We start from the raw sequence: 21,394 nt of genomic DNA, 5'->3' as shown, positions 1-21,394 counted from the left end.
AATTATTAATAACTCAGACAAAAAGACCCCCACAGTCCTCAAAACAAGGGTTACTGCCTGTGCTAAAGTCTAGATTGAAGGCAAAAGGAGATAAAGCATTTTTTGTGATGGCTCCTCAACTATGGAATAGTCTACCACTGGATATTAGAGCAGCTGACTCATTAGCAACTTTTAAATCTCTTTTAAAAACTTACTTTTATTGTCTAACATTTGAATTGAATTGACAATTTTTATGTTTTAGCTATGATGACTGGCTTATTAATTACAATTATCGATTTTATTGTTAGTTTTATGTTAGTTTTACTATTTCATTATTCTGTTTTCTATTTTTTATTTGTTTTAATTAATTGAATTGCCTCTTACATGTGAAGCACTTTGTGATAAGTGCTATAGAAAGAAAGTGATTATTAATATTATTACCATAAAAAGACCTTGCAAGTTTCATTCTTTTGACTTTTTCTTTTGGTTTTCTGGGTTTTGGACTTTTGATTATTCATTTGGATGAGTATTTGATTTTTTTGGATTTTTGTTTTCATTTGAATATATTTTTTGTACTTTTGCTTCTTTTATATTAAGAATCATTTGGAATTTTAATAAATTCAGCTTTTATAGTTTCCTTATTTAATTTAATAAACTAAAAGAAACAATATTAGTTTTATTAGTTTTTTTTTTGGATCCAGTGGTTTTAAATGGTTTCTATGTCCCTTAAAGTGCTGGTTCAGGGCAAATCTTAAATGATTTAGTTTCTTTAATGTTTCCTCATACCTAATTTCCTACAGTCCTGAGATCCACTTAGTCACTCTTCTTTAGACTTTCACTAGTACTGTTACATCAGGTTTATTGATCAAGTTTCCACACAACATTCTAGATGAAATCTTACAGTCGCATTGTACAGTGTGATATTGCCGCTTGGTTGGCGCCGACCCAACACAGACTGACAACGGAAGCACGGGTAAAATAAACAAATAAGATTTATTTTTTTCTTCACCTGTGGGGCACGTCTTCCCTGTGAACCCCACAGGCACAACACAGTCCCAAAATACAAAGAAATATCACCCCAAATCACACTCTTCTTTCCACTCCTCCCAGGGCTGCTTCGTCCTCCTCCTCCCAACTCTGGCGCCCTGAGTAGTGGCTGCAGGCTCCTCTTATAGCCCACCCAGAAGTGCTGCAGGTCCTCATTGACCTACTTCTGGCTGCACTTCCGGGTGTAGCTGTGCTCCCGCCCAGACAGGCTCATTGAGCCATGCAGCTCTATGCAGCTCCCCCTGGCGGAGGCCACAGAGCCCAACCAAGATGAGCTCCGGTGTTCCACGAAAGTGGCCCTGACGCAACCCAGGGGGGCTGCCAACAAAGGTTCCGAGGGATGTAGCATCGGGAGGGGAGAGGAGGGGAATGCATTTCTATTATTTTATATTTCACATGCTTTAAAATGTTAAAATATTTCATGACGTTAAACTGTATGTTAAGCTGTATGTTCTTTTCTTTTTATTGGAACTTATGATCTGTGTAAAAGCCACAATTTTTATCACAGAAGTTAGGAAATAATACTAGAGACAGAAGGCAGAGAAGTTAAACTGCCACAAATGAAACCTTCTGCTGCAAAATGGCAGTCTGGCAAGATGAAATATCAAAACCTTAAACAGTAAATTTGTCATTCTTGAGAACTTTCCACATGTGTTAAAAAAATTAATCTCTTGAACCATCGGATGTCATTGTGCATGCATACCTTGTGAACAGGTGCTAAATTGGTCTGTCAACATGACATTAGATAGAGAGGGGCTATGGGTATTCACCTTACCCATAACAAGCTTTAAAAACTTAGCCAATTCAAGTGAAAAGGAGGGAACCAGAAAGAAGGAGAATCAGGAAAAACACAGCCACCAAGAAGGCCCATGCTGTGAGATGCAGCAATGCAATCTTAAAAGACTGAACGTTGACACACATGGGGTGTTTAGGCCAGCATAGTCTATAACAGCTCCTGAAATGTCTAGGTTGTATAGTGTCCATTTGCTTTTGGCTTCTACTTTTGGCACATTTAAATATGTCAATGTTAAAGAGCTGTAATGATGGAATAAAAGTTCAAACATGCCCTCTGTTTGTTTGTTGCTCTATCTTGCCATCTGGGATATAGAGAATAGGAGGCGATATTCTCCAATAGGGACACTGAAGCACATTAACAGTCAATTCTGAGTGAATTCCGTCCAAGGCCCTGGTGCAAGTGTATTGTACCTAAAGGTGATGACTCCTTCCAGGCTTGGTGAGTTCAAGGGTAAGAGAACAACAGTTGAGGACACATGTGTGAATTTACATAACAAGGAATTTGGGTGTGGGAATAAAAGAATCAGTGTTTTAGGACAGGGTTAGCTCAAAACCCTTCCACAATAAATCAACATTGTGTTATGTACCAACAAGCTTTTTCTGAATTGTCCTTATTGATAATGTGCATGACATAGTGAATTCATCATTAGATACAGGGGACTTCCCTGACTCTCTAAAGATGGCAGTTGTTAAACCCCTGCTCAAGAAAAACAACCCCTCTGTCTTCAACAACTTTAGACCAATTTCTTACGTGCCTTTCTTAGGTAAACTTCTGGAAAAGGCTGTTTTTAAGCAGCTAAATGATTATTTGATTAACAATTCTTTTCTTGACAGGTGTCATTCAGGTTTTAGAACAAATCATAGTACAGAAACCACACTGGTTAAAGTAATAAATGTTTTGTGGGTTAATGAGGATAGAGGCCATATGTCTGTCTTGTTCTCTTAAACTTGAGTGCAGATTTGATACCATATACCACAGTATTCTTATAAATCATCTTAGACAATGACTGGGCTTCTCTGGCAGTGTTTTAAAATTGATTTCAGTCTTTTTTAACAAGTAGAAAATTCTTTATTAGTTGTAGTAATTGTACTTTGGAAACCCATGATATTTTATATGGTGTACCACAAGGATCTATTCTCAGTCCGCTGCATTTTTCAATCTACACGCTTCCATTAGGTCAGATTATCTCAAAGTACAAGGTGAGCTACCACAGCTATGCAGATGACACACAGTTTTTTTTATTAATAGCGCCTGAGGACCCTGACGTTCTTGGCTCTCTGATCCCATGTCTTAGCAGTATTTTTGATTCAATGAGTAGAAACTTTCTCAAACTAAATAACAGAAATCTTAGTGATTGGCAAACTTGGATATAGCGAGGGTATTAGAAATAAATTCAAACTGGTAGGTTTAAAAGTCCAGGTGCAGGTAAAGAATGTAGGGGTAATCACTGACTCTGACCTAAACTTTAAATCGCATGTTAACCAGATTACTAGGACTGCATTTTTTCACTTAAGGAATATAGAAAAAATTAGACCACTTATAACTTTACAAAACATTGGAAAATTAGATCACGTTTTTGTGTTTAGTCGTTTACATTATGTAATGCACTCCTAACAGGACTACCTAAGAAAGTCATCAATTGGCTGCAGTGAGTACAAAATGCAGCAACCAGAATCTTAACTAGAAAATGAAAATTTGAGCACATCTCACCAGTTTTAGTCATTACATTGGTTAACCATGTAATTCAGAATTGACTTTAAAATACTACTAATGGTTTATAAAGCCTTAAATAATTTTGCTCCATCCTATATTTTGGAATGCCTGCCCCCTTACACTCCAAGTCATACCCTTTGATCTTCAAATAGAGGTTTGATTATAATTCCAAGAGCTAAGCTTAAAAGACTGTGGAAGATTTTTAGGGAATCCACAATCTTTACTAATCTCTACTATCCTCTGCTGTTTTTTCTGGTACTTCTGTGGTGCGAATCTGTACCACCACCACCTGATCAAGGTACCATGCAACCACCTGTGATGATGTAATGAAGACGGGTGTCTCAGCTGTCCACAAGACCAACTTCATCATATCCTATCATTTGAAGCCTGAAAACAAACAGGACTGGGCTAAGAACATTTAGAGTGGTGAGAACAGTGGTTAGGTGGGCTTCAAATCCCAGCTCTGCTACTGTGTGATCCTGAGGAAGACACTTCACCCACCTATGCTCCAAATGGAAAAACAAAATAAATGTTTCCAATTGTATCTCAAATGTTCTAGTCACTTTGGATAAAAGCGTTGGCTAAACAAATGTAAATTAAATATTTATGTTAGGTAGAATGCCTAGTGGGGCTGGGAGGTCTTTTGGCCTCGAAACCCCTGCAGATTTTGTTTTATCTCCAGCCTAACCAGAGTTTTTTTTGTTTTTTCTGTCCTCCTGGCCATCTGGCCTTAATTTTTTCTTTTGTTACTTATTTTTAATTTTATTGCTATTCTTACTTTTTTTAAATGTAAGTTTCTCTTTGATGTCTTGTGAAGAACTTAGAGCTACATTGTGTATATGAAAATGTGCTATATAAATAAATGTTGCTGCTATTGTTGTTGATGTAACCCAGAATTCTATTAGCCTTCTTAATTGCTACTATTCACTTCTTTCTGTGCACAGTTTATGTGTCCACTATGACTCCTAAGCCCTGTCTCATTAGGTACACTTTCAAGTTTCAGATTTCCATCTGTGTTACTGTATCTTATTTTCTTACTTCATATGTATAAAACTTAATATTCATCTTCTATAATGGATGTCAGGGATGGACGGGCATACCAGTCAGGATAGTGGGCGTTCCCTTACCATTATAATCAATGGTCTGTTGGAGACTGCCTCTGAGGGATGTGTGTTTCCCCCAGTACACTGGGTAGCAGCATCCCTTTCTTACTGCTTCCATTTGGATACCCTCAGTGCTGCATGGGAGTTTTAGTTCAAACAGAAAGCTCTGTGGTGTTCTTGGATGCTGCTGGAGGGTTCCCCCTGACCCAAAGAAGGCAATGTGTTCCACCATAACAACACCCAGTAGGGGCTGAAAGGAGCCTCTCTGCCTCACCTGAGAGTCAGAGTTGGGAGAGGAGGTGAACAAAGCTCACCTGGAAAGGACGAGAAGGAAAGAGTAGGAATATTTGGATATTACATTTACAGTATTATCTTTTAGCACATTAGCTTATGTGAAGGCACTGTAGTTAACAAAAGAGTCTATTTTGACTAGAACTTGTATCCTAAGCAGTTGTATCTGAGGTTTGTGGTATGAGACGCCTCAGACAGTGCACAGTATATTAATCTTCATCTGCCACATATCTGCCCAACTGTGGCTTCTGCCCAGTTTAAGGGGTGGCCAGCAGCTCAGCCCAGCCGGGACACCCAGAGGATGTAAGGATGGGGGAAGGCAGCTATGTTTGGACAGTGCCTCCCCCAAAGCGCTAGATGGCAACTTCCCTACAGCTTAACGGTGCCCCAGATTCCCGCAGGGCATCATGGACTTTGGAGTTCGGTATCACAGCCCTGCTGGGTACCATGGATGCCACCAGGGGACTCTGTGAGAAGACCTTGGGACTCTTATTTCCTACACTAGGGGGCTCCGCCCCCTGCTCGCTTTGCTCGCCAACCCCTGGTGTTGGGAAATTACAAAGAGCGTGATGTATGAATGAGATATAGCATAGTGTGGAGGTGTAGATGACGCAGATAGGAAGCAAACAATAAAATGTTTGGCACCGTGTAAAGGTTTATTGGAAAATTTCTTTGTAAACAACATTAGTAGTAAAGATGGTGTCTTGTCCTTGAATGAGTTTTCCTTGGCATGGAGCATTTATGACCTTAACTTTAATGTCAGATGAACGTCGAACTTGTGAGAAGGCAGATAGGTAGATGCCAACCTTGTCCATGGTTTGTCCTTGTGATTTGTTGATGGTCATGGCAAAGGCAGGTTTAATGGGGAATTGTTTCCGTTTAAGTGTAAAAGGTAATTCCAGGTCAGAACTTGTAAGGTCAATTCTAGGAATGAGAACAGTATTGTTAGCATGTGATCCTGTAAGAACTGTTGCTTGAATAACATTGTGTGTCATGGTGTAGACGACTAAACGTGTACCATTGCATAAATCCTGTTTAGTGTTAAGGTTTCTTAATAGCATGATTATTGTTCCGTTTTTAAGGCTAAGACTGTGTTGTGGTAATCCGGCTGGGTTAATAGTGTTCAAATATTATAAGGGGAAATTAAGATGGTCATTGTCCTCATCAGAGTCAACTTTGTCAGAGCTTAGAAAGAGGTGTGCCTCTCCAGGAAGTAATGAAACGACCTGGTTATTAATGTGATCAACAGTAATATTTTTGGACATAATATAGTTTGTTGTGTTAAAAGGGGTATTTGGTCTAATGAGACCGCTGTTCCAAATATCTCCGTAAGTAAGTCGTCGCAGATAAAGGGTTGAGGAATTGTAATAATATCTGGGTGAAGTACATCTGTATTGGTGAGTGTACCATCTCCCAGTTGTAATAACCAATTGTTATATGCGGGAGCTGGACATCGCATGTTTTGTACCAACTGTATCTTTTGAAAGCAATGGCAATTGTCTGCGTAACATTTTTTGTTCCGCGGTTTTAGAAGCGCGTTGTAGGCAGCGACGTTTATTTTTTTTTTTTGATGCGGGTTCGTGTTTGTGGTCCCGTTACTCGAGCAGTCTCGTTCTGTACCCGTGATCGTGAATTCATGACTTGTTTGATCTTTATCGTTAGGAATATGGATAAGTAATAAGGAGGATCACACTCACTGTTAATATGTGGACTGTTCGTTTCTTCGTATTATCAGCAATCAGGTCTCGCGCCTGTATATGTATTGCAGTCTGGTCTCTTGTTGTTTATGTATGACGTCGTCGGCGTATTTAAAGGTGGACTGAACAATAGCTGAGCGCATGGCATGTGGAGCAATAGCTAAGCACTGTGTAAAATGTCCTCCTAATAAAAGTACCTTTCCTCCAAAGGGAATATTATTATTCATCAACGCAATGCCAATTGTCCGGGTATTTTAAGGTGGACTGAACAATAGCTGAGCGCATTGGATGTGGAGCAATAGTTAAGCACTGTGTAAAATCTCCTCGTAATAAAAGTAGCTTTCCTCCAAAGGGAATATTATTAGTCATCAACGTTTGTAGATCACGTGCATTGTTACTGTTCATTTTCATAGTGGATTTTGAATAAGGAGTGACATGTGCTTTTGGAGTCGAGACATTTTTTCTTCCGCGGTTTCAAAAGCGCGTTGTAGGTGCCGACGTGTATTTTTTTTTTTCATGTGGGTTCGTGTTTGTGGTCCCGTTACTCGAGCCGTATCGTTCTGTAGATATGCAGGATATGAATGTAAAGGAGGCAGTGTAATTTGACCCTTTGGACAACAACGTGTAAATTCGTTACTTGTATTGCCAGTTGTTTGTTCAGGGAAGTTAAGTGAATGACAATGATTGCAAATGACATTCATTAATCCCAATAAATTTTCATGAATAGTGGACTCATTATTGAACGTGTTGTCAGCTAACTGGCGCAATCGTTTAGCAGGTGTCTGTCGTTGATGTCCTTGACGTGTATCTTTTGCTTGTGCCGTTTGAGAGGCGCGTCGTTGTATGTGCAGTATTTGGGACATGCTATTCTGAAGCTGTAATCGATTTGCCTGTGCTGTGTGAGAAGCCCGTTGCAGTTTACGGCATTCATTGTTTGTATTGAGCCTTGCCCGTTTTTGTATGTTTAATATGGAGCCTCTTCTGTGGTTGAACGGTTAACAGTGCATCAGTGTAATGAGATCGATCTATGCTGCATAATTTGAACGTGTTCAGATGACGTATGTTTAATACGGATGGTTCGTTCAGTAATGGGGCTTTGTGTCTCATTTCTTATTTATGTTAGTGTGGTCGTGGGTCTGAATCCTCCTTTTTGTGTATGTTTCGTGTGCTATGTCCGTAGTCTGTCCCGTTTCGTGTGCAATGGGTTTGTGTGGCGCTCGCGTCTGACTTCTTTTTTTTTGTGTGCAAGGGGCGCGTTGCCTCACTTTTTTTATCTCTGTTAGTGGAGGGGGTGTTTGTGTGTCGTGGGTCTGAATCCTCTTTTTTGTGTGCGTACCGTTTCGTGTGCTATGTGGCGCTTGCGTTTGACTCCTTTCTTTTTGGTGTTCTAGGGGCGCGTTGCTTCATTTCTTATTTCAGTTACTGGAGGGGGGCTTTGTGTGTCGTGGGTCTCAATCCTCTTCTTTGTGTGTGTTCCGTTTTGTGTGTCATGGGCTTCGTGCGGCACTGTGTGCGGCGCCGGCGTCTGACTCCTTTTTTCTGTGTGCTATGGGCGCGGCGCCTCATTTCTTATTTTACGTTGCTTTCCATCCGGTTTCCGTTGCTTGGAGGGGGGGTTTTGTGGGGGCGCTTGCGCAGTACATCTTTTGCGTCCACGGCCCATGGCCGGATGTCCCTGCGTCCATCCGGTTTACCATTCTCGTTTAGTAATATGGATAGCCTGGAAGTACTATCAAGTCACGAGGACGGGAGTCCAGTAGTACTTCCAGGCTAACGAGAAACTCAAGTTCTCTGTCTGACCCGGAAGTGCTGCCAAGTCATGTGGGAGGAAGGACAGAAGCACTTCTGGGTCAAAGATTATATAAAGGACTGTGGAAGACCCAGCAGGTGAGCCAGAGTCAGGTGGAGGTAGACAAAGCTTGCTGGGAGGTGTGGAGGAGAAACAGAAGAATATTGTGCTTGTTTATTTAATTGTCTATTTGTGGCTGTGGTGCTTGAAGGACACTGTTTTGGAGAAGAAAGAATTAAAAATACTTCTCAGTGCTTTTACCCTGTGTCCTGAATGTCTGTCTGTTGGGTTTAAAGGGGAAACAGTGACCCATAGTTTCCACACCAGGAACATCTTTAATGATTATGCTGTTTCAAATTTATATAATGTTCTTTGTACAATAACATGTTGCTTTCTTTGTTTAATCAAATTTTGCCACAATCTACACATTGTGCCTTGAACTTCCACTTTGTTTAGTTTGATCCCCTGCTTCATATGGGACACTTGAAAGGTTTTCTGAAACCTTGTGATAAATAATATTGAGAGTGCTCCTATGATTAAAATCTTCTTTTACATGAACATAAACTTTTACATATTATTGAATCACAATCACTCCAGTCTAAGTTTATAGTGACTATTCAACAATGCACCTAAGGTCGATGGCTATGTGAAGTGTGCTTGTTATGCCCCATCCTTGTCAGTTCCCTTTCTGCTCTGTGGTTTTCTCTAATATCCAAAGGGCTTTTCAGCAGGATGATTGGTGAATGCTTAGCTAGTGTGCTGTACAATGAAATGGCATTGTACCCTGCAGGGGTTATCCTTGCCCTGTACTTGATACTATCAACATAGGCTCTGACATAGTGACACAGTGCTAAGTACTGTTGCACCAGTCCATCGCAGACAACACATATGCACACAATCACATTAAACAAACACTAGAACTACTTTAGAGCTGCCAGTTTGAACTATAGAGGACATCTTTTTTGATACGGGTAAGAGACACATGAAGGGGACGTGTAAATTTCACATGGACAGGGCCAGGAGCTTGGATTCAAATATAGGATTCTAGTTTTTCTTCTACATCCCCAGTGGTGTGTTTGTGTGTGGGTTTGATCAGTACTTTTAAATTGGTCTCAGTGTGGGTTTGTGAATGGGCTCTGTTATAGATTGGCACTGGGTCCAAGGCTGGTTTCTTCCCAGTTCCCAGGGCTGTTGGGATGGACTCTGTTCCCCTAAGACCATCAGTTAGATTAATCGGGCTTGAGAATGTTAATCCTATGTTAAAATATAATAGTGCTTGATTAAATCCTGCACCTGATTGTTGTCTGTGCCTGGTTTTCTGCTAGTACACCAGTGTTCTTCTCACATTCCCATACCAAGCTTGTCAAGGTGATTGGTGATTCTAAATTGGCCCCATGTGGGTATGTCTATGAGTAGCGACAGTAATGAACTGGTGCCCTGGCTAGGGCTTTTGCTTGCCTTGTGCCCATTGCTGCTGAGGTAGGCTCAAAACTACCACAATCCTGAATGAGATTAAGCAGTCTGGACAAGGTTATGTTATGCTATGATATAATTTATCTCTGCACTACATTAGCAACCTGTTCAGGGATTTTTTGCTGGGACATACCTGTGTCCTTTCTCATGTGTGTGTGCTTGGTAGACAGCTTAAGAGCTTTAATGATGGTAGTTTTTCTGCCAAACTAGGGGTTGTCACTGTTGTCTAAAGCCTTCACTCTTACTCCCTCTGTAGAACGGACAAGTGCCAGACTTTCCACCGTTGACATCACTTCCATTTTCCACCCTCCTGGACCCTCCTCTTCAAGGAACTCCTCAATCCATAAGACCTTACCCTCTCTATCAGTTCTTGTTTGGAAAGATATTCTTTGTCATTTTGAAAAGACTATATTTTGTTGGCTCTGCATTATACAGGGTCACGAATACATCCCAGACCTTTCTCTGTGTTGATTCCCTTCTTTTTAACCCTACATTGGAATAAGTGGATCTGTGAATATATATATATTGTATGCATATATAATATCGTTGACAAGTATGATATACAGTAAATATATGATATAAATATACTCCTAAATAAAATGGCAATACTGAATGGCCTGTTGTCCAGTGTCTGCCTCTTTGAACACCTATCCTGGACAGGTCTGTAACCTGATTCTTTTGCTAAAGGAGTAGAATAGCCTTTTTTACCACATGACCTTAAACTCAAATACATGAAGCTGAACTGGCCAAGTCATTTACACCAAACTCTATAAACATTTAAATTCAGAAAGTTATTCAAAAACAGTGTGACAGTGAGCTCAGATGAAGGCATTGACCTGCCCTGACAAATAAGGAAATAAGAGGTTAAAGTACTCTGGTATTCTGCTTTTAATAAAGCTGACTGGATGTTTACAGTGTATTGTTCAAACAGACCCCTTGTACTCTAGAGTACGCTAGAGTAGTGAGGGGTGATTTGCTGTAGTTACACAAATAATAAAGGCGAACCACGAAAGGTGAAATTTAATGGAATGTGATGACTCGGCATTCCTAAATAAAGTCCCAAAAGCGGATGTGCTAAACTAAGAGTTTGTAAAGGTAATTTAAATCGTATTGCATAACTACTGTTGAAAGCATGATTGCATTTTTTTTTCATACTACACTGACAGACAATAAACGTAGAACCCAGAAGTTAGCACGGAAGGAACATGTTTGGTTAGTAACAAATCATAATGCTAGAGAGTGGAAAGGGGTTTCCTATTGGTCAGACACATACTGTATGTAAGAATTTCACAGTGCAATTGACAATGTATTTGAAATATGTAATGGAAAAGGAATTGACTTACAGGTGGCTTCCAATTATCAGAAATCAAAGGTTGTGTGCATGCTATTTTGCTGTTTATACATTTAGCCAGACAACTATTAATTAATCTGTTATGTGCATATTGTATTTTTAGGTGACCGTACAAAAGTACAGATTGTCTTAAATGTTTGTGGCATGCAGGAATATGTACATAATTTACACTTTTCATTTTGTGTAAATCGTTTACAAAATGAGTCAATATATCACTAAATCTTGCTTCATGAGTTCAAGTTCAAAGTTCAACTCTGTTGCCATGTGTACAGAGTACAGTAAAATCCTTACTTGCACATCTGAACATTCTCCAGTGCTATGATCAGTGACCATTACTAGTTGAATGTTGACCTTACCAGGTAACAACTGAATTCTGTGTTGAATCACAGTATAGTATGAAAAACATATTTAATCTTTTACCAGTAAGTTAATATGTTTGCAGATTGATACTGATATATACAGTGGATGGGAACGTTACAAAGCTATCCCCAAACCCCAACCCCTGTGTGGAGAGGGTACCGGTGTTCAGGTTTCTGGGCATTGAGCTGGAGGATGACCTGACCTGGAGCACCAACACCAAGGAGCTGCTGAAGAAGGCACAACAGAGACTGTATTTTCTGAGAATCCTCAGAAAGAACCATATCACCAAAAATCTGCTCCTTGCCTTTTATCACTGTTCCATCGAGAGTGTGCTTACATACGGACTGTGTGTGTGGTACGGCAGCTGCGCTTCCTCAGAAAGGAAAGTGCTCTATAGGGTCGTCATGACAGCGGAGAGAATAATTGGCTGTACACTCCCCACTCTAGAAGAAATCTACACCTCCCGATGCCGCAAAAAAAATAACAGACATTTCACAGGATTCATCACACCTCGGTCATTGCATCTTCCAGCTTTTGCCATACAGAGCAATGAAAACCAGGACAAACCGCCTTAGAAACAGTTTTTATCCAAAAGCAATTATGGCCCTGAACTCAGAATAAAACTGCTCCATATCATTCTCTAAATGTGCAATATAGACCTTAAGTCAACCAGTGCAATTTGTATATATGACAAGTGTAATTTGTATATATTTATAATGTACTTTAATTACTATTCCTTTTCTTGTTTTTTAACTCTTATGCCTCACACTGAGTCGACAGCGCCTTCAATTTCGTTGTTCTTTTGTAAAAGTGACAATGACAACAAAGATTTACAGTATCTATCTAAATAGCCCAAATAGGTAGTAATGTCAAAAAAGATATTTTATTAAAGAAACAAAAAATACATTAGAAAAATGTAAGACAGAGCTTAAAATAACAATAAAAGAGAAAAAACAGTTCAGTACTTCCTGAGCCTCCATGGCCACACTAAAGTGGTCTTCTTAAAACCAATACCTTGTCCCTTTCTCTTTTGGCCTCTTTATGAACATTCAGCACACCCAGTCCTTGTGTTTTTGTGTACAAGTGTGTCAGTTGGCTTTATTTCCAACTCAGAGTTTAATGAAGATGAATTCTATTAAGACTTCTCCAGACTGTAGATGGATGTACCAGGGCACCAGTGTTTTACGCCAGTTGTAAACTCATAATGGTGCTGGACATTTTCTGATTTTGAAGGGAATCAAGTTGAATGTATTTCTCGTTTGCCTCACTCATTTTCCTTGGCTGACCACTGCATTTCCAGTTCTCAGCCTTACTTGTTTGTTTGTGTTTCTGTACAAGAGCTTGGACAGTACATCTGGAAAAAGGCCTACCTGCCACTAAATTTCTCTTGGGAGAGCCCTTGATGAAGCAGAATGACCACCTTGTGTCTTGTCACTACGCTCACTTTTTCCATGGTGTACGATTTTCAGATTAAACAGCCACATCAAATGTGACCTCACATCTTCAGTATGATTGTCCCTTGTCCAGATTTATTCACTTTGGCTCAAACTGCGCATTATGACATTGACCTTTAACACCTATCTATATATATAATTCTCTAAGCCGCCGCCAGAGCGGGCAAGACACCCATGAAAGCACGCAGGAAGGAGCCACGCCCACACCCATGAAAGCACGCAGGAAGGAGCCACGCCCACCAACTCTAAGACCATTGGATACGACGAAAACTCGCAGAGCCACGCCCACCAACTCGGACGCAACGCCTCGGAAAACACGCCGTCATTTCTGTTTGTCTGTGCTACAGTCCACATGCAGCTCTGAGCCACATTGACTTTTTGGTTACGACGCACGACCGTGTGCAACATTGCAAACTGTTTTACACGCTACATACAGCAATTTGCATCCGCAACAAACATGCATCTTCTTAGATAGTCCTGCAGGAACACGGAAAACGTTTCCCCGCCCACCAACACTCTTTATTCCCCAGCCCGCGTCCACCGCATCCGCGACAAACATGCGTCTTCTTAGATGGTCCTGCAGGAACATGTAAAACGTTTCCCCACCCACCAACACTCCTTATTCCCCGGCCCGCGTCCACCCTCCCTCTCTAGGCATTCCCACTGCCTGCTCATGTGCCCGGACGCAACAACTCACCAACCACCCCGTAAGTCGCTTTCGTCTGTGCTAGGAGTCCACATGCACCTCTGAGCCATGTTGACTTTTCATTATTCTTTTCAGTTATGACACACGGACCACCATCGCAAATGTTTTACACGCCATGGTCTTAGAGTTGGTGGGCGGTTCTCCGTGAGTTGCTGTTGCGAGCGGGCACATGACCAGGTGGTGTGTATGCTTTGAGAACAAGGACCATGTAAGAAGAGGCATGTTTGTCGTGGATGTGAATTGCTGAATGCAGCGTCTAAAACAGTTTGCGTGGGGTATCCCATGGGATCCTTAAAACAATCCTTTAAAACTGAGGTTAAAACACAATGAAGGAAGCAGTCTTTAAAAACCAATAAGCCCTGTGCCTCTGTTTCATTAGCGTCTCACCTGCTTCACCGATGCAGTCCCTGAAACAGTCAAGACGCTCTCTCAGCAGCTGACCTTCTCTGTGCCTGACTCCACTATAGGCTGCAATAAAATTCTGAAAGTACGGGCGCATTTGTTTCACACAAGCTGTGTATGTGGGTGGGTTGGTGTTAGTTAGTTAATTAGTTACTTGAAGGATTTCAAGATTTAATATGCACAAGCGGTAACACTGCAAAAGCAGCCCAAACCAGAAAAGACGGCTGGCAAAAAGTGGCCGACAAATTAAACGTGTGTGCATTGTACTTACTGAAAGCAGCGTTATGGATTTTGCAAATGTTCATTTTTTTCCCTCTGCTTAAAAAACATTTAAAAAGCGGCGTGATTATGGCATATATTATGCCGTGGGTTGGTATGCAGCGTGTAAAACAGTTTGTCGCTGATAATTTGCCTTTTACTATTACACGAAGACAATTTCTTCTTAATACTTCGTTACATTGATATAGCGGTGTTCTCAGTATTCAAAGCGCTATCCACACAGGGAGGAACCAGGAAGCGAAACCACAATCTTCCACAGTCTCCTTACTGCAAAGCAGCAGCATTACTACAGTGCCACAAGGCAGTTAAAGAATACACCGGGCTCGATTTTGTTTTCACTTCTGTTTACAGAGATCGGGTCGTAGATAGCATTGTTGCAATGTTACTTTTCTTGGTGACTTATTACATTACGGATGTTTCACATGTTCATTTTTTCCCGTGTGCTTAAAAGACACTAAAAAAGTGTTTCTCAACTGTGACTCCGGAACATCTCAGTACGCAAGCTATATTAAGCGTCAACAACGAAGACTCACTACACCTTAATCTACAAGTACTGACACATATCCCTACCGACGAAGTAACTTTCACCAGCGTGGCCTTCTTCGTCACAGACGATCCCGCTTTCAGTCATGGACAATTATATGTTGCTCTCTCCAGAGGTCTATCTTTTCATTTACTCACAGTGGTATCCACAAACCCACCCCATTTGGACAACTGTGTTGTTCAGGAAGTGTTCACCCATCAATACATAATTATGCGGTGTATTCTATGCCGCGGGTTGGCTAGTTTGTTATATTTGTTTATTTTATATTGAGTTACAGTATATGGCTAGAAAGACTGCATGTTTTTTTAACTGGAAAATGGTCTGTTACTATTTTAGTTTCTTTATTCAATGAGTTTGAATATTGCATTGTTTGGTTTCACTTTTTGAAAAAAGAATGCTTGGAACTGTAAAATTATTTATATTGACATACCAATCCGGGACCCATAAAACAACCATCTAATGCAAACATTTTTGTGAATTATCTAAACTGCCTAAAACTTTTGCACAGCACTCTATATACAGTATGAGAGGTGACACAAAATTTCCTGGAATTGGTCAATGGCACAGGAGTGTGATGTAGCCATTGAATATGCTGCCAGGTATTGTGTACTTAAAAGTGTGGTTAACCAGTCTACCCAGGGGCATCATGCTCAGTTCATTATGTTTGTATTGGCATTCACGCTACATTGTACAGGTGACTTCAGCAATTTTCCTTCTTTTGTTTCGATTAAACAGGGTAGCAGCAGGTCCCCAAACACTTTATTCTCTCCCTCTTGTCATTTCTCAGTACAATGTACAGACTAATACAAGGTGAGCCAAAAAGAAGTACCACATTTCAAATGTTTATTCTACAAAAATGCTACAAGATAAAATAAATTTCATTACAACACAAGAAAGGGTATACAAAATAGATTTTTTTCACTGTGTTTTAAAAATTATGTCTTCAAGGTGGTGGCCATCATTAGTGATACACTCTTCAAGGCGATTTCTGAATGCTCACATGACTCATTTGTCCATTTCAAGGGGAATAGCGGTGATTTTGTGCTAAATAGCATCCTTGAGGGCTTCAAGGTTTTGAGGTCAGTGTGCATTTACCTTCGACTTGAGATAGCCCCACAAAATGAAATCACATGGTGTGAGATCAGGTGAATGTGAAGGCCACTCGACATATCGCTGCACAGGGAGATCAGCTTTCCCATAAATATCTCCTGCAAAACTTGCATGGAACTCTGTGCCGCTGTTGAAACCAGGCATCCACCACATCCATTTCATACAGTTGGGGCCGCAAAATGTTCTCTAGCATTTCAATGTAACATTCTGAAGTGACAGTGACTGTTGCTTCCCCCTCCTCAAAAAAGTAAAGGCCTACAATGCCAAATTCTGCCACGGCACACCAAACTATAACACAGTCACTGTGCAGGGGTCTCCGGTGAAGTTCACGAGGGTTGGTTTCTTATTTACGCAACCATTCAAATGAAAATATGCGTCGTCGCTGCACATGACGATGGCATCTCAATGAACAGTTTATAGAATGTTTGCACACAACTCTCTATGGCTTTCCCAGTCTCTCTCAGTAAGTTCCTGCACTACCATCATTTTGTATGGATAGAGATTAATACAAAATCCTCCTCAAAGACTTGTTGGAAATGCCTAAGGCAGAAGCATGTTTGTGTGCTGAACATCTAGGAGACTGCAAAATTGATGCCCTAACAGTTTGTCAGGCGTTTGTACAGTCCAAGGATGGCCTGGAGATTTTCCATTCAATGTTGTACCCGTCTGTCTAAATTTTGCCACCCACTGAAGAATTGTTATTCAATTTGTGACGTCACCATTAGGAGGAATGCTGAAGTGTGTTCAGAAGGCGCATTGGGTAGTGATGATGGATTCGTTGTTTTCGAAGAACACTTCAAGAGCGAAAGCATGGTGCGCACCGGACCAAGGCATGTTGCCAACTGATAACTGCAAGGGATCGCCTATCAAGGGACCCCCACCCCAGTCCACGTGGCTGCCTCTTTGGCTCACCCTGTATATATATATGTATATTCACTACCTAGCCCTTTTCAGCTCTTGCACTCATGTTTCTGAGTCTTCTCACAATGGAAACATAAGCAAAAGTTAATGTAAAATATAAAAAATTCATAAAAAATGGTGGCAACCACAAACAATATTTTCAAAACAATAAAAATGTTTTGTTCTTTTTTAACAAATGTATTTTAAGAAGTGGATAACCATACAATGAGTAAATTACAAATCAGCCAAACATACAATACAATGTTACTTCTTATTTAAATCCCATGAGACCCCCTTCTCCTCTACTCATCTTTTCAGTTCAGTTACACCCAAATATTAGATTATGGATTTGTAATCCTACCAAAATCATTTACATGGATCTTCAGTAAATGGTTTTGTATTCCAACTGGATGGCAAAATGTCATTTAAGAAAAGGCTTTCAGTTTTTGGTGATAAATCTGCATTTTTGTAAGCTGAAGAAAAATGCTGTCAGGCATGTTATAGTAATGATACACCCCATCTCGCTGTTCAGGCATGTATGCACAAGTAAACACTTGATTTGTAATTATTTTAATTATAAGATTAAGTTTCACGTTCGTAAAGCCCCGTTGTACTCAGATGCACTTAATACTCTGATTAATAAAGAGCCACAAAGTTCACTGGCTATAGGTAACAAAAGCACAACATAGCCTGGCCGACTCGTAAAATCCATAAAAATAAAAGGAAAGGAAAGGAATTGCAAGCCTTTCTGTAGCACCAAAGTTGCACATTAGTCAGCTAGTTTAGATATTAATATAATTATGAAACATCAGGTTTCCTAGAAATAACAGACCACGTGACATGTCCCTGTATTGTTACTAAAACGGCGATAAAAACAACCCATAAGGTTAGACTCATCGAGCTATAAAGCATGTCAAAAGTGCCTTCTGCCCTCTTAGTAGTCATCTGCTTGTGGCATCTTGGCATTGTGACATCTAACTTCACACTTGTTGTTCGGGGTGACGTGCTGTTTGGGTGAATTGGCGATTTTGGACCTTTGTGGGGGTTTGTGCGATGGAGTGACGCCGTATCCAGGGCTGGTGCTGCTGGACTGGACGCAGCCAACAATGATCACTATCGGTGTAAAAAGAGAGGTACGTTTGACATTCGCTGTTTGACGCTCCTTATAGACCATTACATAAAGTCAAAGAAACAAATTGAACATAATGTTGAAAAAATTAAGATTTGAATTTACAAAGCGTTGTTTCCCAAAATTACGTAGAAAGGAAAAGTCACTTTCAAAACAAAATAAAACACCCAAATCAGTGAAACATTCACATAAAGTCAACACCAAAATATAAAATATAACTTTTGGATTTATAAACAGCCCTTGTATTTTTGTTAACGAAGTAATTTATTTTTTAAATATTTGAATAATAAATCACATATACCAATGTGAAGAGTAACGATGTTGAAACGGACAATTAAAAATTATTTATTTTTATGGTTAGTGCCAATAAAATGTGACCTTCACATGTCACATTTTGCCCTGTTCTTCATTTAATCTCGATTTCTATATTGTGACGCAACTGTAGAAAGCCAGATTAATTTTACTTTAGTGGGATTAATTGGGTTCGAGAACGAGAATGCCTGAGAAGGCAATCGTTACATCCATTCTACCATTCTAATAGGAATTATCCTATTTAAAAACATTTAAATAAAGCTGGCAATACAATTCTAAAGATATTACAACATGGATGGATCACTGGATGTAAAAGATGTGTTTTGCTAATTTTGAACTATTAAGTAAAATAAATATTTTGACAGTTATTTCAGAACAGCTCACTGCACTTCATAGGCAGAAATCAAATGAATAAATCGCCCTGCAATCATGCAAAAAAATAATCTCACCTTTCCATTTATGTCTACTCCTAAAATCGTATTGTCCAAGATTTGCAGCGGCTCTGCTGTAGTGGAGTGCGCAAAGGTGCCCTTGAAAACATGCTGAACTTGACCGGCGGCAGCGCCTCGGCTCATCTTAACTCTCTGGACTGCTCTCACTTGATGAGTTGCCGTAAGTGTTCCGTGCCGAAGCAAATGTGACAGGTTTAAGGAAGTGCGGAATCAGAACAGATAAATGGAATGCGATGACGACATATTCGAAACACATGGGGTCAAAGTTTTCTTTTAAACTACTTTAACTTGGTCACCGTGTACATAGACGACTGTTTGTTTAAAAGATACGTTTCTGTTCTCACAAATAACAATTTCGGAATTTAAAACGACAGAACACATATTTTCGCCGCCATACATTTGGTGTTTAGTCTTCGTTATCTTCATATTTCTTGTAGGCAAATATACATTCTCAAATTCAGTTTCACGGTCGCGGGAACTTTCCTTATATTCGTCTAATTAAGTTATTTATGTAATTCAAATTAATGCAGGAACATTTAAATTAGTGCATCCTTTATAGAGCATCTTTCTAAAGCAAAATCGCGCCGTTCTTTAAAAAACAACTAATACAATTCAAAGTAATTAAACGGTAACAAGATGAGATTAACTCCTGGAAAATATTAACAATTTGGTTAAAGTTTGCAAAGGTCAAAACATATAAAAGTCATCTGACTGCAATGAACAGCAAAAGCCACTATTTTAGGCCGTAAATAAACAATAAGGTTACTGGAGGATATGAAAGCCTCAGGTTCAAAGCTAATCTGATTGCAAGGCATCTCCAGTGGCGTTTACTGCGACAACACACTTTACAAACTGAAACTTCTTATCAATTTGGTGGGTACAAAAAGTAAAAAAAAAAATGCCTAAAATGAACACATCAAACCTGAAAGGACAGAAAAGGTGGGCATCCACTTTTCTGAGCAAAGAGACCTCCTAGAAACATGATGGTAAGTACATTTATTGATTAAATCCAATCTTGATGAAATCTTGCTGATCCAGTATCCTTAGCTTGAATCCCACAACGGGGTCTTGCCCATGTTGTTTGCACATTATGCTTGTGTCTTTGGGAGCTTTTCTGAGTTCTATCACATTCCCAGTGAATTGCATATTCGGTTGTTAGCCATTCCAAAATAAGTTTGTGTCTGAGGGTCTGTGTAAGTGGGCCATGCAATAGACTGATGCCCTGTCCAGGGCTCTTACCTGCCTTGAACCTAGTGCTTCCAGAACGAGCTGTGGACCCCTGTAATCCTGAGTCGGACATAAGACTGAGATGAGAATAATGATGCACTTATAAAGCCTACTTAAGATAAAGGTTTGTCAATCTTCTGTGGTTTAACCCTTTACTTTTTCACATTTTATTATGTTGTAGCCTTGTGCTAAAATCATTTAAATTAATTTTTCCCACACATCAAGTAACACTCAATACCCCAGAATGATAAAGCGAAACCAGGATTTTAGAAAATTTTCCAGATTTATTAAAAGTAGACAATTGTAATGACTCATCAACATAAGTATTCAGACTTTCACTTTGACACTTGAATTTAAGCTCTAGTGCATCCCATTCCATTGATCATTGTTGAGATGTTTCTGCACCTTGTTTGGAGTCCATCTGTCATCAGTTCAATCGATTGGACATGATTGGGAAAGTCATACACCTCTCTATAGAAAGTCCCACCAGAATCTTCCCGCAGAACGTAGAGATAGGAATGTGTGTTGAGGCACAGATCTAGGGAAGGCTAAAGAAGGAATCCTGCAGTAATGAAGGTTTCCAAGAGTACAGTTGCCTTTCTAATTCTAAAATGGAAGGAGGATGGACCAGGAATGACTCTTTGTAGAGATGGTCACCCAGCCAAACTGAGCAATCTTAGGAGAAAGGCCATGGTCACTCTTGAGATCCCAATAATCACTCTGACTGAGCTACAGACAACCTATATGGAGACAGAAGAAATGTCCAGAGGCATAACTATCACTGCAACACTCCACCGATCCGGGCATCATGATAAAGTGGCCAGGCAGAAGCCTCCCCTTACGAAAAGACACATGGATGCCCACTTGGAGTTTGAAAAAAGCACCTAAATGTTTCTCAGAATGTAAGTAACACAGTGGTCTAATGAAACTAAAATTAGTGTCATGTCTGGAGGAGACCAGGTACTGCTCATCACCAGTGATATACCATTGCAACAGTGAAGCACAGTGGTGGCAACATCATGTTGTGGGGTTATGTTTCAGTGGCAGGGACTGGAACACTAGATAGGATTAAAGAAAGCTGAACAGAACAAAGAACAGAGATATCCTCAATGAAAACCTGCTCTACAACTCTCTGGGCCACAGACTGGACCAAAGGTTCACCTTCCAATAAGACAATGACGCCAAGCACGAAGCAAAGACAATGCATGAGTGGGTTTTTTCCTAGAGGTGCCCATTGCAGCCTGTACTTGAACCCAACTGAAAATCTCTGAAAAGAACTG

The 21,394-nt window shown here is 40.1% G+C and overlaps 1 protein-coding gene across 2 annotated transcripts in view; it reads right to left on the bottom strand.

Annotated features, from left to right (window-relative positions):
- Nucleotides 1-19,149, bottom strand: part of gda (guanine deaminase) — a 98,581-nt gene extending 79,432 nt beyond the window's left edge. For both annotated transcript variants that reach the window (XM_051928373.1, XM_028802344.2), the window contains exon 1: nucleotides 18,885-19,149. In XM_051928373.1, coding sequence (XP_051784333.1) covers nucleotides 18,885-19,010 — 126 coding nt within the window. In that variant the 5' untranslated portion in view covers nucleotides 19,011-19,149. The remainder of the gene's footprint in view (nucleotides 1-18,884) is intronic.
- Nucleotides 19,150-21,394: the final 2,245 nt, after the last annotated feature.

Source organism: Erpetoichthys calabaricus, chromosome 5, assembly GCF_900747795.2.
Source record: "Erpetoichthys calabaricus chromosome 5, fErpCal1.3, whole genome shotgun sequence".
In the NCBI taxonomy this organism is placed as follows: Eukaryota; Metazoa; Chordata; class Cladistia; order Polypteriformes; family Polypteridae; genus Erpetoichthys; species Erpetoichthys calabaricus.
This window is presented reverse-complemented; position numbering and strand designations above follow the sequence as displayed.